Below are 26864 nucleotides of genomic sequence, written 5' to 3' on the forward strand. Positions count from 1 at the left end.
AAAATAATAAACATATTTTTGCCTTACAAGAGACACTATTATATTAGATGCATGATATTTTTCACATAGATGTTTTGGGGAAAAACTATTCTTTACAGTATAAGATGCATTCAACTTATAGGACACATCCTAATTTTCAGATTAATTTTTGATACAAAAAAAGCGTACTTTACAAGATGAAAAATACAGTATATTCCCCAGTAAAAGTTATGTCAATTAGAAATTCTTACATACAAAAATATAGTAAAAATAAATGCACTTTATTATTATTAGGTCTAAAATAATCCCTCGAAGACAAAGTGAATTATACGAATATATAATAATATGTACTGTATCTGCTTTAATACTAATTAGAATTTTATTTGTAAATCATTACCTGTTAATTATTTCTTCAAAGCAATAAATAAACATAAGGAATTACATTTTTTTACTAATATTAATATATAAAATATTGCAATAATTTCAATATCTAATACTATTTATTTTAGCTTACAGAATATACTTTTTCATCTAAATTGCAGATAATAAATATTTTTGTATGCAAGATGTTATGGCATTTTTCAATAATGTCCATTTTTATATTCAAGTACTATGCAATATTAAAAATCATGCAAAAACTTTTTATTTTAATAGGTTTAAGGAATCATAAGGAACATAAATCAATTTTAATTCTTCATTGGGTATTTACATAATTTTGCCTATATCCAAAATTTAAGCTGATTATATATATATTTAAAAAGTTTCTGAAGATGCGATAAATTATTTTTGTGTTGTTGTGAATAAATATTTTTAATATTTATAAAATACCTTTGTTAACAATTCTATACCTAGTTTTAACAAACTTCAGTAATTGACACAGGAGCATTTACAAATAAATAATTAACATAGCTAATCTGTTATGATTATTTCAAAGTTACATTATTTTTAAGACATTATATTCAAGTACATTATGTTAAGACATAATAATAATTAAACTGTAGAGAAAAACAAACATATTTTAATCTGAATATGCATCAGTGAGGATAAAGACAGAATTTTTGTAAGAAAGACATAATTATTTTCCTTAGTTATATTGGAAATGATTTACTTAATCAAATTACTTAATCAATTGAACTCAAATGTAAATGTTTATATGTTTATTATTTTCTCTTAAGATTTTCAAAAAATAAATGCATTATCTATTCATGATAGTGAAAATCAGTTACATTACAAAAACTAAATTGGACATATTTGGTAAAAAATTAAAAAGATCAAATTTTATAACAAGTCAATAATTCATATACTACTATTTCAAATTATTTACAATATTTGAGAGTATTGTCCTTAATTAATGATCATCATTCAAAAAATAAAGCTAAAACATGCAATATTACTTTTAAACTTATGAATCATTATACGCAAATTAAATTTTAGTAAAAATGCATCTAAAACTCACATTAAAAAACTGATGCTGAATGACAACTGTACAAGCTTGAGTCAAAACTAATCTTATGTAAATGAGAAAAATGAGAATGTTGAAGAATTTCATAAATCATGTATCAGAGTTATAGCTCATTTCAAAAAAGCTAAAAAAAGTATTCAAAAGCTCAAAATAATGATATAGTTATGAAATAAAATATAGTATGTTCGAATGAATTAACCACTATTTATAAAAACTAACATATATATAAATCAGTATAACAACGAATTTTACAGAATTATATCATTATTAGTAATATCAGCTTTTACAAGCTGATATTATCAGTAATTATTATAAGTAGCATCATTAGTAGTAGTAAAAGGATATGTGCTTTTTAAGTGAAAACCTCTTTGAAATAAAATATACAACAAAACAATTATTGGTCTGTCTTAATGGTCATTAACATTTTAAACTAAGTGAAATGCATTAAATAATTTCAACTTTTCACTATGTTACTAGTTGTAAGTTTAAAGAGTTTTATTATTTATTGTCGGTTTTGTAAAATTTGTATTATATTTATGTGTATATTCTGTTTTTTCTGTAATAATCCATTAATTACAGTATTATTGTAGTTTTACTGTTTTTGTAATGATTATCTGTATATGTTTGTATTCCTTGCATCATGGGTGAAACCAGTATACTTAAATAAATAAAAAATAATTAAATAAATAAGTTTAAAGAGTTCTTATATGAAAAATAATATATTGTTCTACCATTTCATTTATAATCAATCAAGTGATTAGTTAAAATCAAGAAATAAAATTTAAATCGGATGGCTATTAGTATCTATATATCAATTAAAAGATAATCATTTTGTATAAAAAGTTCATAAACAAGAGATTACTAAAATATTCTACAGTTTATTTCTAATGAAAATGAGTACCCATATATCAACTCAAATTTAAGAAAATACCTTACAGTAAACTTGAAAAACTTGTAAATGAAGTTGGCTATGTCAACTTCACTATGTTTTGAGTTCAAGTTCAAAGAAAATTCATCAATTAAATAGCATATAACATCTATTTATTATGTTACTTTACCATTTTTTCAATTATTTTCAGACGAGTTAATTTTTTTTTAACTTTTTATAGCAATACATGCAATTATTATATTACAAAAAGGTTGGATTTTTCAGATTATCATCATTGTGTATATTACAAATAACTACTGTTATTATTTAATCAAAATAACACACTAAAACAATTTCTTGTAAGCTCATGTTTTATATGTATAATTCAGTAATATAAAGTTATCATACATAATGCATAAGACTGATAATCTATTTTTACATTACTTTAAACATATCTAACTTGAAGCTTTTTTACAAAATTTAATAATTTAATAATTTTACACAGAAGTTGTAACAAATTCCACAAACTTTTTTTCTGTTTTAATTTTTAGAAAATATTTTGATCCTTCTTTGTAAAAAAAAATTACTGTATTTAAAATTATATATATGTGATATAATCTATGGAAAGGTAACTTAAGTTAAAAAAGTAAATTTTTCTGTAGAGCAAAAAACAATCTAAACATTGTTGAAATAGTACAACTATCTTAACTCTCAAATTTAACAAATACATCTCATTAACCATTCATACACATTCAAAATAATATTTCATTTTAATTTTTCTTCATTTTAATTGATTTTTTAACTATCATGCTTAATGCTGGAGAGAAAGTAATCATGTATGTAAATATATATAACATCAATAGCTTGAACAACACCTTAATTACTCCAAATTAATTATTTAAAATGATGGAGTCAGATTATTTATCAAATTCTTATGTAATTGTATTGTAGAAAATTACATGAAAAATCAATTTTTCTTTTCATTCTGACTTATAGAGGGCAGATAACTTTAAAACTCTAACACTTTATGTAAATAATAAAATAACAGTTAAAAGTAAAAAAGTTAAAGGCAAACCCAAGTGCAGAGAAAACACTTTATTATGCCAAAAATTCCCTAAATGCATTTTGCCAAACAGGCCTCTTCAGTAGAGCTATCAGTATACAGTTCAAAATTCCAACCATGATTGGAGTTTTGAACTGTATGCTGTTTGGACTTTTTTACTTTTAACTTTTATTTCATTATTTACATAATGTTCTAGAGTTCTAAAGTTATCTGCCTTCCATAAGTCAGAATGGAAAGAAAAATTGATTTTTTTGTGTATTTCTCTATAATACAATTACATAAGAATTTGACCTTAATTACTTTTTTCAGCAACACACAATTTATTTAAACAAATGTTTTCAATTCTTTTCACAGGTCTGCATCTGGTTTAATGAAGATTTGAACTGAAAGTTCTAATAGAATCAGTTTGAATGTTCAAGTTTGTTTAAACCTAGTGCAGACCTATGAAAAGGGTCAAAAACATTTGTTTAAATAAATTATAGTATTGCTGAAAAAAATATTTAAGGTGTTGTTAAAGCTAAATTAGTTTTGGCTTAGATAGAAGTGTTTACATAATAGTTATCTTAGTCTTTTTACTATAAATAAAAATTATAATTTTATAAAATTAAAAAAAAATTATAATTTATAATTGTTACTTTTTATTAAAATTTGTATTATTTTTTCCTAGACTCAAACTAAGATTTTTGAAACTGAATAATATCAATGTATTTTATTTTATGTTCAATAATAAAGTATATGTTTATGAGAAAAACGACTCATAAAATCTAGCTTTGTTGATAAATAATTTGAAGCAGAAAACTGTATATTCTTGAGAAACTTCTATTACCAACCATCTAAGTTTCTTTTTTACTTTTATTATTTACTTATATGCTTACAGTAATGTTCAATATGAACTTATGATAACTTTCCCTTTATCAAAGATTCCTGTTAAAAACTACAAATATTAATGACATGTAACAATAAAAGCGTAAGGGAATAAAGACAAAAATAAAAAGGCTAATAATAGAAGGAAAAACAAACAGCTTCAAACTTGGACACTCCAAGCACACTTCCCAGCATCCTCTACCCCATCATATCCTGCATGTGCACTCTCCAAACAAGCACTCCAAAACAATGGAGAGCTGCAACTTCAACCTGTAAGCAACCTTCCATCTCAACCTACTCTAAATAGCTTTATGCACTGTTAAAGAATCTATAGAAATTACTGTAATCACATATAATAAATTTAAATTTATTGCATCTTTATTTTAAAGTTTTGTATTTTGTTACTGTTGTATCTACTGATTTTCTGTAATGTTTATTTTATTTTTACTTTTATACATTTTATACATTAAACTTGGGAATGTCTCAAAGACAATATATGCCATCCCTGCCACACAAATAATAATTTTAATTATGTATTGCATATTTGTGTATTTTAAATTGTATTTTTTGCACTTTTCTACACTTTCATTTACATTTTTTATTATTTATGTATTTTGTATTTTTGTAAAACTGTATTTTATATTTCTGCTCTCATTAAACAGGCCTGAATGCTCCTCAGATTCTTCCAGGAGTGCTTCTGGTTTGCATGCTGTCTCTGGGGATGAGCTAACTCTGCTCATAGATCCCATTTTTCACTCCACTAACTTCTTTCCCTTTCACTAATACCATCTGACTCCACTTCCTACACATCCACTCTCTAATTTTACTTCCTTTCTTTGGCTAAGCCTGTCCAGCAACCATTTCTTTCATTATTTCTGTACTCTATTAGTAATAATCTTTAACATCTGCAAATTTTCTTCCATATTACTTATGAAAACAATAAATGGTAAAATTTATTGTTTTCATATTACTTGGCGGAAGGTAAAATATCACAATGCTAAGTGTTGAGATATTTTACCTTCCGCCAAGTGACAAGTTAGTTGTATCATCTTGTCCACCTGTAAATCATATTAGTTATCCTAGCAATATGTATGTCTTTACATATGCTTTTGAGTATTTGATTGTGCTACAATTTGAAAAAATTGTAGACCTATAAAGTTCCACTGTCATCCGTCTTTCCTTAATCTCAAGAATGGAATTAGATGAAAGATGAGACCAGATATGGAAACCTTATGGGCAGGACTAAAATCCTGTTAACTACATAAAAACCTTCAATGCAAATCATAAGTCACATTATTTCAATTCAAAACTTTCCCTTGAAAGCAGTTAATAGATGACTGTCACGACTCAATTGTTAAAGGAAAAGTATGATGTACTGTACAGCCACTACTAATTTGAGGTGGAGAGCATATATTTATTAAATACATTAAAAATATGATTAAAAATTGCAGTCTGGTATTGTATAAATAACAATGTCACAATAAATAATTCCTCATTATAATTAACAACCTCGGTATTCCTTGCTTTTGGCTTGCATTTTTGTTCAGATTCCTATTCTTATATTTCCAAACTAGATGTCTGATCAATCTTGAACAGTGTGAAAATACACATCTTATGAGAGCTGTGAATGACAAGATGTTAAAGATGAAAGGATCACATAAACCTGCCAGAATGTAAAACAAATGGTATTCTGGTTTCCTAAATATTTCTGTGGTTATACAACTGTCCTTAAGTGTGATTGTTAATTCCAGGAAATGAACCATAATATGACTTGTCTACTCCACTTTGAGTTGTAGCCCATAGGGATTCAAGCCATCAGACAGAGGGGGCCAGGGTACCCCTGTCCACTGTTCCAAATGACAAAAGTCTTCTTGATTATTATTTTAGATAAATGCATAGTTTTTAATGTTCAAATGTTAAATATTTTTGTGCTATTTTATACATACCCTATTTAATAGTATTATATTATACTAGAGTTTTGTCCCCTTATTCCCAATATAGATTATTCATAACAAAAATTTCAGCAATTCCTGATGCTGCCATTTCATTTTTTTTGTGTTGAAAAAAGTGCCTTGACAATTTTAAGCTTAGTATTTTATATATATAAATATAAATATAAATATAAATATAAATATTTACATATATAATATTGTTGTAACTATAATTTGGCTACAGAAGAGCGGTGAATACATCTCTAATGAGATGGTAGCATTAGCATTCTGGCACAAAGTGCGCTATTCATCCATGTAANGATTCCATAACAAAAACATTCTTATTTTGAATCAGTTGATAATCAAAATTTTTCTGAACAACTCACAGAAAAAAATGTTTAATTTGACAATTACATGGTTCACTTCACTCACTTGCCCTACGGACTTTTCCCAATATAGATTATTCATGACAAAAATTTTCAACTCCTCAAAGGGCAACCCTCTATCCCAATTGCTTCATGCAACCCAATTCCCACTCACTTTGTTCAACCCATGCATACTTTGCTCCTTTCTCAGGCCACCTCTTACTGCTTCACTCAACATTTCACTTGCTTCACTGACTTCTTCAAAAATTCCATGATGATTCTGTGTGCTACTGTTTCTATTTTATTTTCTTTGTGATGGTAAATAGCATCATGACAATTTTAAGCTAAGTATTTTACATACTGTAGATATATAGAGTATATTTTAAAAACTTTTTCAGGGTTAGGTCTGCAAACCCTCCTTTCCTGGGATACTCTATATCCCAGAACTTCAGTAAAAAGTCCCACAATTTGTTAGACCCACTCCTACTGTAGTTAGTCTAGCTATGACCTTGTAAGAGTTGTTATTAATCATTCTTTAAAACTTCTCAATATATGGTTTAATATGCCACAGAATGAGATCATCAAGCTAGAGCAGCAAACTCATAGAAATAGATATGTTACTGCATTAGCAACAGATGCAACACCACCACTGATACAGGTTGATTTATTGACAGAAATGGCCAAGGTAATCTAAAAATATCAAATTTTATCAAATACTGGTATGAAAATTATCTTAAATAATTGTATTATTAATTCTAATTTGTGAATATTGTGATTTTGTATCAATGAATCTCAAAATAAGTAAAATCTGTCTAAAATAAACTCTACAAAAACTTGCCTAAATGAAAAATAAAACCTCAGAGTAATGTGTTTAATATTAAATTAAATATTAAAATATTAACTGTTTTAAATTATTCTCAATTCTGTTTTTGTACAAAAGATATATTTCCAAAAATCCATATGAAACAAAAGTACTGTCCATATGGAAAAATGGAAGACTGGTTCCAGACCTTAAAAATAATATGATAAACCAATTATAGTACTATAATTGGATATATTTAAACAAAATATTTTAATTTTGGTTAAAGAATCAGGAGTGACAATTATGACTTACTTATCAGCAAATTTAATAAATTTATATTGATATTATTTACAAAAATTTTATTTCAATTTTATTTTTTAATTCCACTTTTTCAATTAAAAACCAAAATACCTCTAGCTTTTAACACAAATTGGCATACAAAAATTATTTTGTATTGAAAGAAATCAGAAGAAATGCAATTACATAAACAAATTGTTAAACATTAAATTAAATTTTTTCTAGCTACTTCAATCTTAAGATGAAGTCGAAATAAAATATGAATTGTCACTACACATGTTCAAATAAGTGAAAAAAATCTTAAAATTTGCTTGATTATGTGTAGTAGTCTTTGATGAAAATTCTAAAATTTAAAAAAAAAAAAAAATTTTCTAGAAAAGCAATTATCAATACTTTTTTTTAGAATTAAAATGAAATGAAGATTTTTAAAGAAAAATTTATTGAAACATATTAGATCAAACAAGTTTTGTAAACAGAATTGAATGTTGAGAGATTTGTCTAAAACAAATGAGAGACATTTTGAGTGCTAATTGCATAATGTAACTTGAGTAATGAGAAATTTTTTAATATAACAACAACTAAATTCTTAATTAATTAATACTGTTTAATTGTAATAAAGGGCAATTAATCCCTTTGTGGATATCAAGTTCTTACACAAATGTTTTTCTCTACGAACCATATACATTTTAGTTTTTTTCAACATGTCTTTTAAATATAAAACATTTATACTGTAGTAAAAGCAGTTCCAAATATGAGTTGTAACGTTTCTCAAGTTTTATCTTTTGCGATTAATAAAAACATAATCTTGTGTAAAACAGAAAATTCTAGGTAGTATTATTGTTTTAGAGAGGTTTTTGCTGTATAAAAGTTATGAGAGAGTTTTAAAAAAGCAAGTTTTAAAAAGTGGATATTTTAAGTGGTAATACAAATCTAATTGATACAAAATATAAATAAGGAAAAAAACAGTAAAAACTAGTTAGTATAAAAAAGTTGGTTCAATCACATTTACACACATTAACAATTAAAAATACATATATATAATTTATGTTTTAAAATATAATTAGTTGGTATTAAAAAAATATACTGTACTATATTTTTCTAGTGCATTCATTTTTATTAAATAAAAATTAATAATTAAACTTTAAAAACATCAAAAAATTTTTTCTAATACAAATATTTTACTTTATTATAATACATCAATTATTATATAAATTTTAAGTTTTGAAATCAACTATCTTAATTATCATTTGGTTCTTCTTGATTAGACTGGGTTCCTTCTTTATAATTTAAGATTTTTCTTTGACATAAACGTACATAATGTTTTTGACGAAGATATAATTTAAATATTCCTTTCACCATTAAAAATGCTACTCCACCCTGAAAAAGTATTTTTAAACATTTTAAACTTTCTAAAAAGATAAATTTATTATTATTATCCAAGAAGAAATAATATGGTTGATAATTTTTACATTAATTACAATTAATTTATAGAATAAAATAGTCTTATGCTATATTGAGATCAATAACAAATAAATCATATTTCATTTCCATAACTGCTCACTTCTTATCCACTTTCTTTAAAAATAAAAATAAGAAAGAATGATGAAAAATAAGAAGAAATTTTATTTTGAAATATTTTCATGAGATAAAATAGGAAATGTGATTTGTCACAGAACTTAAATGATGTGCAGTGTTTAGAAGTTTATTTCATAAATACTTTTATTACCAATTTTTTTAAAATTAAATTACAAAAAAAAATAATTTTATAAATAATAATATAGAAAATTAAATTTAACCTACCCATATAGTTCTCTGCAAATTAGACATAACATATCCAAAGAAAAGTTTTCCTGTACAAGATGCAAAAGTTGGCAGCATAAGAGCACCACAAAGTAATCGAGTGAATGATACAGGGTCAGAATATGCTGATCTTTCTGTTGGTGATCGCTCTCGATTACAAATATTATCTTCACCAAAAATATATTTTATTGCAGGAATACGTGAGGAATGCTTCCTCCATAAATTCAAAAGAATATCATCCCATCGAGTCAATTTACTTATAATTAATGCAAGAGGTATAGTAGGTAAACCCACTAATAAAAAAATTGGATCTGCTTGTTCCATAGCACTCAATCCTTCCTTATGACCAAGGACCTGCAATGAAAAATCTATATGATTATCTTTGTTTTAAGTGTTTATTTTAAAATTAAATAAATTTATTTAAAAATATAATTTATAAAGTTTTATTATTTCAAATCCTCTTCAGTTTGCAGTCTGAAGTGAAAATTGAAAGTTTGATTAACAATTACTTTATTTTTTTCTTTTAATTAACTACAAAAACAAAATATTTTAAACAGAATAATAAGTATCAGACTCAAATATAGAAGTTTATACTTTTCAATTATAGAAATATTTTCAAACTATTTTGATACCTTATTGAATATAAATTTTTATATTTAAGGCTGATTCTTAATACAGTACTAACTTTGATGATGGATAGAAATATCCAAAAAAATATTAAAGTACTTTAATAATAATAAAAGACAAATATAATGAATAATGCCAACATTTCCAGCTTAGGAAATATTTTTGATTTATTTTTGTAATTAATTAGTAAATGTCATAATGATTGGAATAATTCTGTTATTATGCTAGAGAAATTTTTCCATCTGTTAAACCAGTTTAATTATTAAATGGTTTATCATTTCAAATAATAACTTCAGAATTATCTGCAAATGAACAGCTTAGAATAGGATTCAAATCCAAGAATCTCTGTACATATCAGGTATGTAATCCTGAGCCATTTATATTCATATTACTACACACATTATTAAGACTGAAACCAAAAGAGTAGTTTTTGTAAGTCTATAAGCAAAATTAATTTTACCTGCATAATTGTAACAGCACCATAAGTTACTGCTGTCCAATAAATAGATCCAATTACTACTCCTGCAGCCACAAAAGGGCAAATTCTATATATAAGACGATCTGTTAAGTCTATTATTTGAACAAATGTTCCTATAAATCAAATGTAACAAATTATTAAAACTTTTATTATTATTCATTTAAAATACTAATGTAAAACAAACATATCATATTTTAATAAATTCTATATTTTACAAATTTATTGATTTACATACAGGCATAATACAGGATAACTTAACCAAATGTTTTATTGTTACTTTAGCAAAATAATTATTTTTAAGTAAATTATTATGCAGCTGTCTTATAGTAATAATAATAATTTTAGAATATATCAAAAATAGATTAAACAAAAGTTACATTATAATACTTCTATGCATTTGGAGCTAGAACTATTTAAAATTAAAACTATCTTAGTCATCTCTATCTTAAACTATCTCTATCTTATTAAAACTATCTATTTAAAACTATCTTAGTCATTTTACATTATAATAATTTTGACTTTTAAATTTGCCTAATTAAACCTTTCCTTCAAGTTAGAAAGTTATTCATCATCATCTATTTACTTCAAAAATCTACACTTTGCATTATATTACAATGAATTCTCCATAAATCTCTTCTAAAGAATTCTTAAATCAAAATCATAATGAACCTTTTCATTTCATTCTTTTATTTGGTTTGATAGGATAAGACAATACAACACAAGGACAATCCTCCTCCTGCTATATAAATCTGAAAGGATTTTCTATTTCACCCAGGAAACTGACCTATATTTAGGCATTATACATGTAATGAAAATTCAAGAAAACTTCAGATGATCTGCCTATTGGTCAAGCACAAACACTGAATATTGAGAGTTAGGTCCAAATCTCAATGTTCATTGGTTTCATCCACTCATCCACTGATAGACCTTTTCATTTCACAATTAATCATGTTTGCTTATTTTGGTAATACAATACTATGTTAAAATTTCCAAAATTGTTTTACTTGGCAGTGATTATAAAAGTTTCTTAATAATAATGCAATATAAGTTTAAGTTTATATTAATAAATCTATTAACATTGACAGACATGAAAGATGATAGCACATTTAATTGAATCTGAAAGAATATATCACAAACTTAAAGCACTGTTTAAATAATTTTTTTTTATTTATATATAACGAATAGGAATAATGAATCTCTTAAAATTTGAATATAATTAACATATTTTATATAGCTGAAATTCTTTAATTCTGTATTCTGATTGGTAACTATCATTATCCATCATATTTTAAATCTGCCATCGTTTGTGGGTTGTCCAGCATGGTGGCAGTGTTAGCAATATAAAGGCATCACATTTGTTTATATCTAACCTTAATTACTGTTATTTCACTTGAGTCTTTAAAACTGTAATTATCAATATCCTATTTAAAGTGTAACTTTTGACACTTATTATATCCTATTTATCACTAAGAAATTATAACAAGACGTTCTTCTTGATTAGACTGGGTTCCTTCTTTATAATTTAAGATTTTTCTTTGACATAAACGTACATAATGTTTTTGACGAAGATATAATTTAAATATTCCTTTCACCATTAAAAATGCTACTCCACCCTGAAAAAGTATTTTTAAACATTTTAAACTTTCTAAAAAGATAAATTTATTATTATTATCCAAGAAGAAATAATATGGTTGATAATTTTTACATTAATTACAATTAATTTATAGAATAAAATAGTCTTATGCTATATTGAGATCAATAACAAATAAATCATATTTCATTTCCATAACTGTTCACTTCTTATCCACTTTCTTTAAAAATAAAAATAAGAAAGAATGATGAAAAATAAGAAGAAATTTTATTTTGAAATATTTTCATGAGATAAAATAGGAAATGTGATTTGTCACAGAACTTAAATGATGTGCAGTGTTTAGAAGTTTATTTCATAAATACTTTTATTACCAATTTTTTTTAAATTAAATTACAAAAAAAAATAATTTTATAAATAATAATATAGAAAATTAAATTTAACCTACCCATATAGTTCTCTGCAAATTAGACATAACATATCCAAAGAAAAGTTTTCCTGTACAAGATGCAAAAGTTGGCAGCATAAGAGCACCACAAAGTAATCGAGTGAATGATACAGGGTCAGAATATGCTGATCTTTCTGTTGGTGATCGCTCTCGATTACAAATATTATCTTCACCAAAAATATATTTTATTGCAGGAATACGTGAGGAATGCTTCCTCCATAAATTCAAAACAATATCATCCCATCGAGTCAGTTTACTTATAATTAATGCAAGAGGTATAGTAGGTAAACCCACTAATAAAAAAATTGGATCTGCTTGTTCCATAGCACTCAATCCTTCCTTATGACCAAGGACCTGCAATGAAAAATCTATATGATTATCTTTGTTTTAAGTGTTTATTTTAAAATTAAATAAATTTATTTAAAAATATAATTTATAAAGTTTTATTATTTCAAATCCTCTTCAGTTTGCAGTCTGAAGTGAAAATTGAAAGTTTGATTAACAATTACTTTATTTTTTTCTTTTAATTAACTACAAAAACAAAATATTTTAAACAGAATAATAAGTATCAGACTCAAATATAGAAGTTTATACTTTTCAATTATAGAAATATTTTCAAACTATTTTGATACCTTATTGAATATAAATTTTTATATTTAAGGCTGATTCTTAATACAGTACTAACTTTGATGATGGATAGAAATATCCAAAAAAATATTAAAGTACTTTAATAATAATAAAAGACAAATATAATGAATAATGCCAACATTTCCAGCTTAGGAAATATTTTTGATTTATTTTTGTAATTAATTAGTAAATGTCATAATGATTGGAATAATTCTGTTATTATGCTAGAGAAATTTTTCCATCTGTTAAACCAGTTTAATTATTAAATGGTTTATCATTTCAAATAATAACTTCAGAATTATCTGCAAATGAACAGCTTAGAATAGGATTCAAATCCAAGAATCTCTGTACATATCAGGTATGTAATCCTGAGCCATTTATATTCATATTACTACACACATTATTAAGACTGAAACCAAAAGAGTAGTTTTTGTAAGTCTATAAGCAAAATTAATTTTACCTGCATAATTGTAACAGCACCATAAGTTACTGCTGTCCAATAAATAGATCCAATTACTACTCCTGCAGCCACAAAAGGGCAAATTCTATATATAAGACGATCTGTTAAGTCTATTATTTGAACAAATGTTCCTATAAATCAAATGTAACAAATTATTAAAACTTTTATTATTATTCATTTAAAATACTAATGTAAAACAAACATATCATATTTTAATAAATTCTATATTTTACAAATTTATTGATTTACATACAGGCATAATACAGGATAACTTAACCAAATGTTTTATTGTTACTTTAGCAAAATAATTATTTTTAAGTAAATTATTATGCAGCTGTCTTATAGTAATAATAATAATTTTAGAATATATCAAAAATAGATTAAACAAAAGTTACATTATAATACTTCTATGCATTTGGAGCTAGAACTATTTAAAATTAAAACTATCTTAGTCATCTCTATCTTAAACTATCTCTATCTTATTAAAACTATCTATTTAAAACTATCTTAGTCATTTTACATTATAATAATTTTGACTTTTAAATTTGCCTAATTAAACCTTTCCTTCAAGTTAGAAAGTTATTCATCATCATCTATTTACTTCAAAAATCTACACTTTGCATTATATTACAATGAATTCTCCATAAATCTCTTCTAAAGAATTCTTAAATCAAAATCATAATGAACCTTTTCATTTCATTCTTTTATTTGGTTTGATAGGATAAGACAATACAACACAAGGACAATCCTCCTCCTGCTATATAAATCTGAAAGGATTTTCTATTTCACCCAGGAAACTGACCTATATTTAGGCATTATACATGTAATGAAAATTCAAGAAAACTTCAGATGATCTGCCTATTGGTCAAGCACAAACACTGAATATTGAGAGTTAGGTCCAAATCTCAATGTTCATTGGTTTCATCCACTCATCCACTGATAGACCTTTTCATTTCACAATTAATCATGTTTGCTTATTTTGGTAATACAATACTATGTTAAAATTTCCAAAATTGATTATAAAAGTTTCTTAATAATAATGCAATATAAGTTTATATTAATAAATCTATTAACATTGACAGACATGAAAGATGATAGCACATTTAATTGAATCTGAAAGAATATATCACAAACTTAAAGCACTGTTTAAATAATTTTTTTTTATTTATATATAACGAATAGGAATAATGAATCTCTTAAAATTTGAATATAATTAACATATTTTATATAGCTGAAATTCTTTAATTCTGTATTCTGATCGGTAACTATCATTATCCATCCTATTTTAAATCTGCCATCGTTTGTGGGTTGTCCAGCATGGTGGCAGTGTTAGCAATATAAAGGCATCACATTTGTTTATATCTAACCTTAATTACTGTTATTTCACTTGAGTCTTTAAAACTGTAATTATCAATATCCTATTTAAAGTGTAACTTTTGACACTTATTATATCCTATTTATCACTAAGAAATTATAACAAGACAATAGTACAGCTTATCCAGGATATGTGATATTTACAGGATGCAGTCAAAAAGTTCCAAGACATGGTGCTACAATTGGCCACATGCTGAACTTGCACAAACTAGGATGTGTAATAGACATTATTATTTAGCTTCCTGCCAAATTTTGTGCCATTATCATATGTAGTTTTTGTTTCTTGCTATTTAGATTAGATCTGTGTTCTTGTCAATTTGTTATTTTCATTGCTTTGTAAGATAAATTATTTTAAGGAACAGCATGTGAGTGTGAAATTTTGTTTCAAACTTAGCAAGACTAGCAGAAAAGAAAGTGATTACACGAGATAAAACATGAATTTATGGCTATGACCCTGAGACCAAACAACAATTGACTCAGTAGAAAATTCATGGCTCACCCAGACCAAACAAAGCAAACCAAGTGAGGTCCAGTCTCAAGAACATGCACATTGTATTTTTTTCGATACAGAGGTATTATTCTCTGACAATTTGTTCCACAAGGTCAAACTATGAATAAAAATTTTATATGAATGCTTTGAGGTCCTGCGTGAAAATGTCAGATGAAAGAGACAAGATCTTTGGAAATCTCACAACTAATTGTTTCATTATGAAAATGCTTCCACTCACATAGCTATCCCTATTCAACAGTTTCTTGCCAAAAATGAAATGGCTGTGGTACCCCACCCTCCTCATTCATCAGACTTGGTACTGTGTGACTTTCTATTTCCACAAGTGAAAAAAGTGCTGAAAGGACAGTGATTTGAGAATATTGATGGCATTCAAACAGAACTGCAGCAAGTGCTTAACAGCTTAACAATGTCACAAAAAAGTTCCAGAAATGTTTTGAAAATTGGGAAAAATGCTATATATATATATATCTGCAGAAGGAATTTATTTTGAAGGCAATAACTCTCAATAAATTGTTATGTATTCATACATAAGACACTTTTTATTGGACCAGTCTCAGAACTTTTTGACTGCACTTTGTATGATGTTTAGTGTGGAAATTGTTTATATATATTGAGAAACACCATCAATACAGAAGATATTAAGCAAGAAGTAGAATTTGTTTAAATAAACAATATTATTAAATAATTACCATTGCAATTTAATAGAATAATGATCTAGACCAGATATTCTCAAATCAGTATGTTGCAAGCTACTCATAGGGGTTCCACAAAATTTTAAAAAATAATTAAAATTAATAATTGTTTATTATTATTGTATATTTTTACATAAATAATACAGATCATGAATGTTATTGTTTGTTCATACATATAGGAACATCTTTGAAGCAACACTGATTCATTGGTGTGCCACCAATTATAAATGTGCAACTGCAGCAGATGAAAAATGTTAAGAACCACTGATATAGACAAATATAAATGTTTAATAATAATAAAAACAATTTATAAAGATAAAAATGAATGTTAAATTAAAGAAGAATTACAATTTTTTTCTATTAAGAACATAATTGAAAAATTAAACAAGATATTTATGAAAAAAATATTAATTAGCATAATTATATGTAATAAAATTATGCAGAAAGCAGCTGTTAGATTGAAATATAATTAATCAATAGTCTTTTTTATTGTGAAAAGATCATTTTAATATAAAGGATGACTTATGTAAAATTTTGCAAAAGAGAGGGAAAAAACTTAGAAACTGCTGCAAGTCCTTAACTCATGCAGTTAACTCATTCCAAAAGTTTCCACACAACTTGAAAAACTACACAAATAAAATAGTGTCTAAGTACAATATATTTCTACAATATATATTTATTTAAAAACTATAATTAAAGCTAAATAGCTTATTAAAAAAACTTTACAAAAAAAATACCAGTAAAGTTTTACTTTTTAAAAATGTTTTCACTATCTATATTTAATAATAGTGACTAATAGATAGCATTGTTAGTTGTAAGTTGGAATATCATAACCAGATATCTATGGATTCAAGTAAATCAAATCAAAAACTTGCTCAATACAAAGATATTACATATACAGAAAGAAAACTTTTAAATATAATAATGATTTTAGATGAAATACTGTTGGAATAATTATGTATAAATATTTTATTTAATATATATATTTTGTGTAAATTTGTTTTGAAAAGACAAATTTATATCAGTCTGTACATTGTGTAAATTTAATGCAAAGAATATATCGTTCTGCTCTGTAGATGTGAAATTACTAAATTTTAAAAACAAACTAAAGTCATGATTTTATTTATTGTAAAATGTTGAAAGATATTGTAAATATAAAAAATTTTTAAGAAAAATAATTTTTACAATAGTTTTAAACTGTTATTTTAGTGTGTTTAGAAATAATCTGAAATTTACATATATAAGTAGAAGTATAATCAACTTCAGAGACACTTAAATCCAGTTACAAAAGCAATTCATTAACTGATCTAACTTTTTCAATCTTGTTTAACTATTTAAGGTTTGAAAATTTCTTTCTATGCACCTGGAGACAAAATTGTTTTTACTCCTCAAACTACAATGGAAATTATAGGAAAATCAGCCAAACAACTTTTGTTTCAGCTGATTTTGTTTTGAATAGATTAAGGCAATTTTGGCAGATCTCATGTTTAAAAAGTTAAAGGTCATCTTCAAGTTCTAAAGATTAAACAGTATTTTAAATTTGTTTTTGTTTCATTTTTCTGTTAGATCTTAAGAACCTACAGATGAATTTTAAACAAAGTCGTTTTTGACCTTGTTTAAAGGTCATCTGTAGGTTAGATTTGTAGTAAGGTCAATAGTCCAGTTAATAAATTGTTTTTTGTAACTGAATTTAGGTGTCTTTAATGTTGAATTATACTTTAATCACTGCAAAAACTGGATAAACAATGTCATAAGCTAAAAAAAAGTTAATTATAAAGATTTTGATTAGTAAGAGATAACATCTAACATCTGCCTCTAGTGCCAAATTACTCAGCATTTAATTAACAATAGTGGTGGTAATATAGCTTGATATAATTTGGCAATCATTTGACTTTAATTACATGAGCTCCCCTACTTACAATCTTTCAGACTTATGAACAATTTGACCATATATCTAAAATTTAAATATCACACAAATTCTAAAGTTCTCTCATGGGTGGTGTTAAAGTAATCTTTAGCCAGTAATAAATAAATTTTTAATGATTAACATGGATTTATTTCTATTGAATATTGTCATTTTCATTATTGTGTAAATTCTAATGTTCCATTGCTGCTCATTAGGTAGTGTCAAAGTTAGTAACATTGGAGTAAATGTTTTTTGCTATTGTTTGCAATTTTTATAAACTTTTACAATTAGTGCTTCAAAAATGCATCCAAAATGTAATATTAAATCTAGTAATGGAGAAAAATGCAAGAAGTATTGCTGTTATCATGGAAACTAAACTTGACGTTATATAACAAAATATGTTAGATGAAAAAAAACTGCATTTGAAACAACTGTTAGTAAGCAGTAGTGAGTGAGTAAATGAGCCTGTATTAAGTACATTGAAGAATCAAACACTAACAGTAAGTGGATATTCTGTGTACAAATGTACTTTCTATGTTAGTTTTCAACTTATGACAAATCCTCAGGAATCTAACCTGTTCATAAGTAGAGGAGTGCCTGCATAAAGATTTTGATTCCTTCCCTACCTAAAAATATGTACAGTATTAGACCAATTACAATAAAAACTTTTAGAGATTATCATCTAAAAATGATCAGTAAATTTTGTATTTAATGTTACGAAAAAATATGTCAATTGCTGATGTAATCTTTTTTAACTTTAAAGACTGAAAAAGGTCAAAAGTAAAAATGCATTTTGACCAAATAAAGTTATTATAGCTTCTTATGAATTCATTGACAATAATTACCATGTAAAAGTATCAAAAATTACACTTTATTGAAATTCACATTCTTCCTAACATTAAAATAATAGTTATCATTTCTTTATGATTTTCATAAGAAATATTTGCAGCATTTTTAAAACACAATTCTGATTTTCCACAGTTAAAGATATTCATATTTTAATATAGTTTGATGTCAAAATAAATACACTGAAACCAAAACTATCCAGCAGGAACAAACTTTAGTAAACTAAATGAACATTTTCAATGGTGTCAAATCATCTTCAGGTTAAGTTACAATAGATGATAAAAAGGAAGATAGATCATAATTATGTTCTATCTTCTTTTATAACTTCTAATGCAACTTACTTTTGATATCAATGCATTCATTTTGACAGTTTCACATCATTTCACAAGTGGTGTCATATTTGCAGTTTGATGACATTTTTCTTCAAATTTATCTATTTTATTTTTTTACAAATTCTGTTTCTTCAGCATTTTTTATTTGATTTTATAGCAATTAATAAATGAAGATTTCCATTTGAAGCACAAAAATTAGTTTATAAAGCAGCAATAAAAAATTGCTGGACTACACCCCTGGCTCAGCACTTATATCAACAATGCAAATAGAGAATTTCAACATGTAGTTTTTTGTACTTAGCACTGATGAGATCTGAATAAAATAAAATGTAATAGAAATATAAACAAACACAAGGAAAAAGTGGCAAAGATAAAATTTATTTTATATTCTCAGAATACATAAAACAATATTTTTACAGTATGATAAGCAGGAATGCCTGCATATTTAGGGTACGTTCATAAAGTCAAACGAGTTAGTAACAAATCGTTCTTAAAAGTGATAGTTTGATGACGTTTCGAATGAAACTCTAACAAAGTTCACGAAGGAAAGAGTTAGTTCACTTCATTAAGAAAATGACACCCGATGATATCGATCTATCTAAATCTACTCGAGTATTTAAACTGTGAATTAAAAGGTAAAATGATAGAAATAACTGTCCACCCAAAGCAATCCAAGAAAAATATTTTGGATAAGGCTGCACTAGCAACATTCATATCTTCGATTTTAGAAACAGTCATTTAGTTATAAACAAATTGGTCAAAAAGTCTAACGAAATAAGAATAACAATGACGTCATTCTCGTTTAACTCGTTTGACTTTACGAATGTGCCCTTATTTAACATCATCCAATTTAATTTTTTATGATAGAAATTCCATTTTTTGGTTTTTAATATCTAAAATTTATAGAATATACATAGCTCTCAATATGTTTTTCAGCTGATGCTTATATGAGAAAAATTTATATTTACATCTCAAAGATTCCATATATCATCCTTATTAATGACAAGAAGGTGCCCACCAAGGAGGATGCATTGAAATTAAATGAAACTTTATTAGTACAAATGTAATGACAATGGTAATAAATGATTACAATATTATAGCAAAGATAATTTCGTATAGAATAATAGTACAATTTAAACAAACCTTTAACACCATATAGTATTTCCTCTTGCATGGATACATGCAGCAATTTGGTTGAGCACCTTATGCTATCTTGCAACAGATTCTGCCCTTACTCATAAATGGTTAAAGCTGGTATCCATCTGGTCAACTCAAATGAGTGACAAACCTGGATCCAGGCAAACCAAGGAAGTTTGGCAACATGAAAAAGACATTCCTGAGAAACCTTAGCTGTGCAGCTGAACATTATCTTATTGGAAAATAACTGTTTGCAGCCCTAACAAAAAAAAAAGCAACAACAGAGTGCACAAGATTTCCTGAACATATCGATATTTATCAATTTCCCTTGTACCAGTACTCCTACTAGTTATGACCAACAATCATACAAAATGGATCTCCAGACTAGTACACAAGCAGGGGGGCAGTGTGACACTCAACAGTAAAGACAAAATTGGCTCACTAATGGTTTTCCTCATATTCTAATACAGTGCTTGACCATTCCCAAACAGAACCAGGATTCATCACTAAAGACAATATGCTGCCAGTCCATAGTAGTATATGCTTTTGTCATGATACCATTGCAAATGAAACCAACAATATTGGGTTGCTAATGGAAAAATATGCAGTAGTTACTATGAATGCAAATTTGCCTCTGCTAGTTGCCTGTCAATGGTATGGGTAAGGAAAGAGTTCTGCAGTGAGGCTTCCACCCATTTCTGGATGGTGGACAATAAAGCTATTATAACTGTCTGTCCTTGTTTCATGATCACACAATCACTGCTCCTGTTGATCTGTATGAGGTGTCCAAAGCCAGCCTGAAGCATGTGTACTCTCACATATCAATTTCCCTCAACACCACCTCAGTCAGGTCAGAATAGTCCAGATGGTGGGTACTTCAGCAAAATGGCCATCCTTCATCCCTCAATCTGATGACAAGGCCTTTCTCAAACTCTGTCAGCTGTGCTTAATGTCTCTGACTGCATCACACAGGTTTGTCTGGTATTCGAGTACCTCCAAACAAGTACAATGAAAATTCTAAAACAGTGAGCTTCTGTGAACCATTTTATAGAATAATGGGATAACTCATACACAGTAATCATTTACATACCTGCTTGAGACATAGCTGTACCTCAAATTTTGCAATAATCAGTCAATTCTATTTGGATGTATAATTTTTTCGTCAATGAGTGTATAAATTGTTTGTTGGGTTTTCATTTTTTGGTTGTTTCACATTACAGATGCGAGGGAATGCTGATGTGTACAGATAGAAAGACACACAAACTTCAAGCCATTTTTTGGTTGTGGAGTACTGTACTGGACAGATCATTGGTCATGTGATTCCATCAAAGTGAACTTCTATGTATTATTAATGTAAAGACTTTGTGTTTTGACCAGTAAAATAGTTAAGGCGAAGACTTAGTTCATGTGACTACACTATCATATATAAGCATAATCTACTATTACACTGTTTGGTGATCAGAATGCAATGTATTAAGCATTTTGTATCATAATATGACAGTTTATCACTTATATATAGTCATTGCATTCTGTTTAGTTATGTTTCGGAAATTATTTGGGTGTTTTGGATTGACATTGTAACACAACTTTTTCCATTTAAAATAATGAGAACTAAACTATGGATAACATTTTCCTCTAGTGTTCGGTGTCATTTGCATTATATTTAAGAAAAGAACGTTTTTGGCAGGGGTGCTGTGTCAGGCACTTTCAGTTCAAATTCAGCAAGGAGACAAAGTGTCCACATGTTATGGTCTTGGTGTTCTTTGTTCAGAAACTTGGTGTATTGCTTCATTCTACATTAAACTGAGTGAACTGTTACTGTTTATGTTTAGTTGTATCTTTCACCAAACATCGCAAAAGCTCATCGACATTTATTGGTCCGTTGAGTCAGATCTGGTGTTGTTGATAAGGGTTAAGCCTAATGGAGACAGCAGCTACTTCATCCATTGACATCCAAAAACTCAAGCAGTGAGATTGTTTAATGTTTTATCATGCAAAAATCAAAATGATATAGATAGTATAGTTATTCCAACATGCTTTAACAAAAAATTGGCGACACAACGGACATTGTAAGGTATAACGAACATGTTGAGATGCCAACATCCAGACTTCACCCATTTTCACAGTCCAAGCAATTAACTGCTGTAGCACACCATGGTATTGCACAGCCAACATGCCCCATTTGTCATGGTACACATCAAGTTTTCAAGTGTTCAGCATTTTTGAAAACATCAGTGAATGGAGTGGCAAAATTTAGTTAAGGAGCATGAGTTGTATTATAACTGCTAAATTGGGACATCCAGCCACTGAGTGTAAAGCAAGTCACTGCAAAAAATGTTCACATAAACATAACACTCTTATACATCAAGAAGTTCCATATGACTCACAAACCTTTAACACCATATAGTATTTCCTCTTGCATGGATACATGCAGCAATTTGGTTGAGCACCTTATGCTATCTTGCAACAGATTCTGCCCTTACTCATAAATGGCTAAAGCTGGTATCCATCTGGTCAACTCAAATGAGTGACAAACCTGGATCCAGGCAAACCAAGGAAGTTTGGCAACATGAAAAAGACATTCCTGAGAAACCTTAGCTGTGCAGCTGAACATTATCTTATTGGAAAATAACTGTTTGCAGCCCTAACAAAAAAAAAAGCAACAACAGAGTGCACAAGATTTCCTGAACATATCGATATTTATCAATTTCCCTTGTACCAGTACTCCTACTAGTTATGACCAACAATCATACAAAATGGATCTCCAGACTAGTACACAAGCAGGGGGGCAGTGTGACACTCAACAGTAAAGACAAAATTGGCTCACTAATGGTTTTCCTCATATTCTAATACAGTGCTTGACCATTCCCAAACAGAACCAGGATTCATCACTAAAGACAATATGCTGCCAGTCCATAGTAGTATATGCTTTTGTCATGATACCATTGCAAATGAAACCAACAATATTGGGTTGCTAATGGAAAAATATGCAGTAGTTACTATGAATGCAAATTTGCCTCTGCTAGTTGCCTGTCAATGGTATGGGTAAGGAAAGAGTTCTGCAGTGAGGCTTCCACCCATTTCTGGATGGTGGACAATAAAGCTATTATAACTGTCTGTCCTTGTTTCATGATCACACAATCACTGCTCCTGTTGATCTGTATGAGGTGTCCAAAGCCAGCCTGAAGCATGTGTACTCTCACATATCAATTTCCCTCAACACCACCTCAGTCAGGTCAGAATAGTCCAGATGGTGGGTACTTCAGCAAAATGGCCATCCTTCATCCCTCAATCTGATGACAAGGCCTTTCTCAAACTCTGTCAGCTGTGCTTAATGTCTCTGACTGCATCACACAGGTTTGTCTGGTATTCGAGTACCTCCAAACAAGTACAATGAAAATTCTAAAACAGTGAGCTTCTGTGAACCATTTTATAGAATAATGGGATAACTCATACACAGTAATCATTTACATACCTGCTTGAGACATAGCTGTACCTCAAATTTTGCAATAATCAGTCAATTCTATTTGGATGTATAATTTTTTCGTCAATGAGTGTATAAATTGTTTGTTGGGTTTTCATTTTTTGGTTGTTTCACATTACAGATGCGAGGGAATGCTGATGTGTACAGATAGAAAGACACACAAACTTCAAGCCATTTTTTGGTTGTGGAGTACTGTACTGGACAGATCATTGGTCATGTGATTCCATCAAAGTGAACTTCTATGTATTATTAATGTAAAGACTTTGTGTTTTGACCAGTAAAATAGTTAAGGCGAAGACTTAGTTCATGTGACTACACTATCATATATAAGCATAATCTACTATTACACTGTTTGGTGATCAGAATGCAATGTATTAAGCATTTTGTATCATAATATGACAGTTTATCACTTATATATAGTCATTGCATTCTGTTTAGTTATGTTTCGGAAATTATTTGGGTGTTTTGGATTGACATTGTAACACAACTTTTTCCATTTAAAATAATGAGAACTAAACTATGGATAACATTTTCCTCTAGTGTTCGGTGTCATTTGCATTATATTTAAGAAAAGAACGTTTTTGGCAGGGGTGCTGTGTCAGGCACTTTCAGTTCAAATTCAGCAAGGAGACAAAGTGTCCACATGTTATGGTCTTGGTGTTCTTTGTTCAGAAACTTGGTGTATTGCTTCATTCTACATTAAACTGAGTGAACTGTTACTGTTTATGTTTAGTTGTATCTTTCACCAAACATCGCAAAAGCTCATCGACATTTATTGGTCCGTTGAGTCAGATCTGGTGTTGTTGATAAGGGTTAAGCCTAATGGAGACAGCAGCTACTTCATCCATTGACATCCAAAAACTCAAGCAGTGAGTATTGTTTAATGTTTTATCATGCAAAAATCAAAATGATATAGATAGTATAGTTATTCCAACATGCTTTAACAAAAAATTGGCGACACAACGGACATTGTAAGGTATAACGAACATGTTGAGATGCCAACATCCAGACTTCACCCATTTTCACAGTCCAAGCAATTAACTGCTGTAGCACACCATGGTATTGCACAGCCAACATGCCCCATTTGTCATGGTACACATCAAGTTTTCAAGTGTTCAGCATTTTTGAAAACATCAGTGAATGGAGTGGCAAAATTTAGTTAAGGAGCATGAGTTGTATTATAACTGCTAAATTGGGACATCCAGCCACTGAGTGTAAAGCAAGTCACTGCAAAAAATGTTCACATAAACATAACACTCTTATACATCAGGAAGTTCCATATGACTCTACAAAAACAGCAAGCAAGGTTGCAGAACCAGAAGTCGTTTCACATATGTCAAGGCAATTGAGTGGGCATAGACAAGTACTGTTATCCATCGCTGTCATTCACATGAGGAATTTCCAAAGGAAACTAGAACCATTTTGGGCTCTATTGGATTCTGCCTCTCAAACAAGTTTTATTACTGAACATTGAACTCAGTGACTTCAACTGAAATGGAAACCATCTAACAGCTATTTCAGGAATTAATTCTGGCATCAGCACTACTTCCAGTAGTTTATGCATTAATATAAGGGTTACCTCAAACAATTCAGAAAATATTTGTTTAGAAACACTAATTATTTCAAATGTGACAACAAACATGCCTAATTTCCACTGTGATTCAAACAATTGGTCTCTTGTAAAGGGGACTTCAATTGGCTGATTCAACCTTTCATAAACCAGGCACAATAGATACACTTTTAGGTACAGATGTCTACAATGACCTTAGCTTAGCTGTGCAGCTGAACATTATCTTACTGGAAAATAACTGGTCCCTTGCATTGTCCTGAACAATGAGATCATTTGTTCAGGACAATGCAAGGGACCACCAGGAACTCCTACTGCATTTAACACAGTGTTTGGTTAGGTACTAACAGAACCAATAGATGTGAGCCAATAAGCAATATCAGTCAGTGTTCATCACTGCAGTGTTAATAACCAGCTTCAAAAATTCTGGGAGTTAGAAGAAATGCCTGAAATAAGACACTTAACAACAGAGAAACAACTGCGTGGAAATGATTTTTATAGTACACATTCATGAGTCAACAGGCAAGTATATGGTCTGTCTTCCATTCAAAAACTCCACACAAAGGTTTGGCGATTCAAGAAGGACTGCCATTAGATGGTTTCAACAACTATAACACAGACTACAATGTAACAACATTATGTATAATCAATATAAATCCTTTTTGGATGAATACTTATCCTTGTAACATATGGAACCAATTGGTCAGGAAGAAATCCATCTCAGACTGTCAAGGACATTCTATCTTCCTTATAATGCAGTGTTCAAGGACACAAGTACAACAACAAAGCTTTCTCACTCAATGAGCTTCTATTGGAACAAGAATACAGGATGAGTTACTCAATTTGTTAATTTAGTTTAGGTTTCTAGTATTGCCTTGATAGCAGATCTTGAAAAAATGTATCATCAAATTTGGGTACATCTAGATGACAGAGCCTTTCAATGCATCATTTGGAGAAACCATCCAAATGAGCCTCTTAAAGATTATTGATTATTAACAGTCCCCTATGGTACTGCTTCAGCACCATATCTTGCCACTAAGGTCCTCCAACAACTACCTAAGTATAAGGATGCAATTTACCCTTTGGCAGCTATGGTGCTTATGCAAGATTTTTATGTTGATGATTTAATGATGGTATCTAACTCAATTGAAAAAGCTCTTATACTCCAATCAGAACTCATTCAATTAACAAAACACAGTGGTTTTAATTTTCAGAAATGGGTGTCAAATCAACCATTAGTGCTAGATACAGAATTAAGAGAGATTTAACTCCCACTTCAAAATGATAATGATAAGGCAATCAAGACATAAGGTCTTCAATGGCATCCTGCAACTGATCACTTTTCTTTCGGTACAA

The 26864-nt window shown here is 28.3% G+C and overlaps 2 protein-coding genes across 2 annotated transcripts in view; both read right to left on the minus strand.

Annotated features, from left to right (window-relative positions):
- Window positions 1–8741: 8741 nt before the first annotated feature.
- Window positions 8742–10710, minus strand: LOC111626965 (E3 ubiquitin-protein ligase MARCH5-like). The gene is made up of 3 exons (XM_023370509.1): window positions 10519–10710; window positions 9432–9785; window positions 8742–9008 (listed from the first exon to the last, which is right to left on the minus strand). Exons 1-3 carry the CDS (start codon window positions 10522–10524, stop codon window positions 8868–8870), a joined length of 501 nt encoding a protein of 166 aa, XP_023226277.1. The 5' UTR covers window positions 10525–10710; the 3' UTR covers window positions 8742–8867.
- A 1292-nt stretch (window positions 10711–12002) lies between these two features.
- Window positions 12003–26864, minus strand: part of LOC111626974 (E3 ubiquitin-protein ligase MARCH5-like) — a 43772-nt gene continuing 28910 nt past the window's right edge. The window contains exons 4-6 of the mRNA XM_023370517.1: window positions 13660–13790; window positions 12573–12926; window positions 12003–12149 (exon numbers count right to left, since the gene is read on the minus strand). Of these exons, the coding sequence (XP_023226285.1) occupies window positions 12003–12149; window positions 12573–12926; window positions 13660–13790 (632 nt within the window). The remainder of the gene's footprint in view (window positions 12150–12572; window positions 12927–13659; window positions 13791–26864) is intronic.

The sequence above is a fragment of the Centruroides sculpturatus genome, unplaced genomic scaffold (genome assembly GCF_000671375.1).
Source record: "Centruroides sculpturatus isolate CEXI.00-Female unplaced genomic scaffold, Cexi_2.0 scaffold454, whole genome shotgun sequence".
NCBI lineage: Eukaryota > Metazoa > Arthropoda > Arachnida > Scorpiones > Buthidae > Centruroides > Centruroides sculpturatus.

What these genes read in the sequence shown, in the direction of transcription:
- LOC111626965 (XM_023370509.1), bottom strand. An exon ending in ATTTGCAGAGAACTATATGG is followed by an intron (nt 9,009 to 9,431) that starts GTAGGTTAAATT and finishes ATACTTTTTCAG; the next exon opens with GGTGGAGTAGCATTTTTAAT.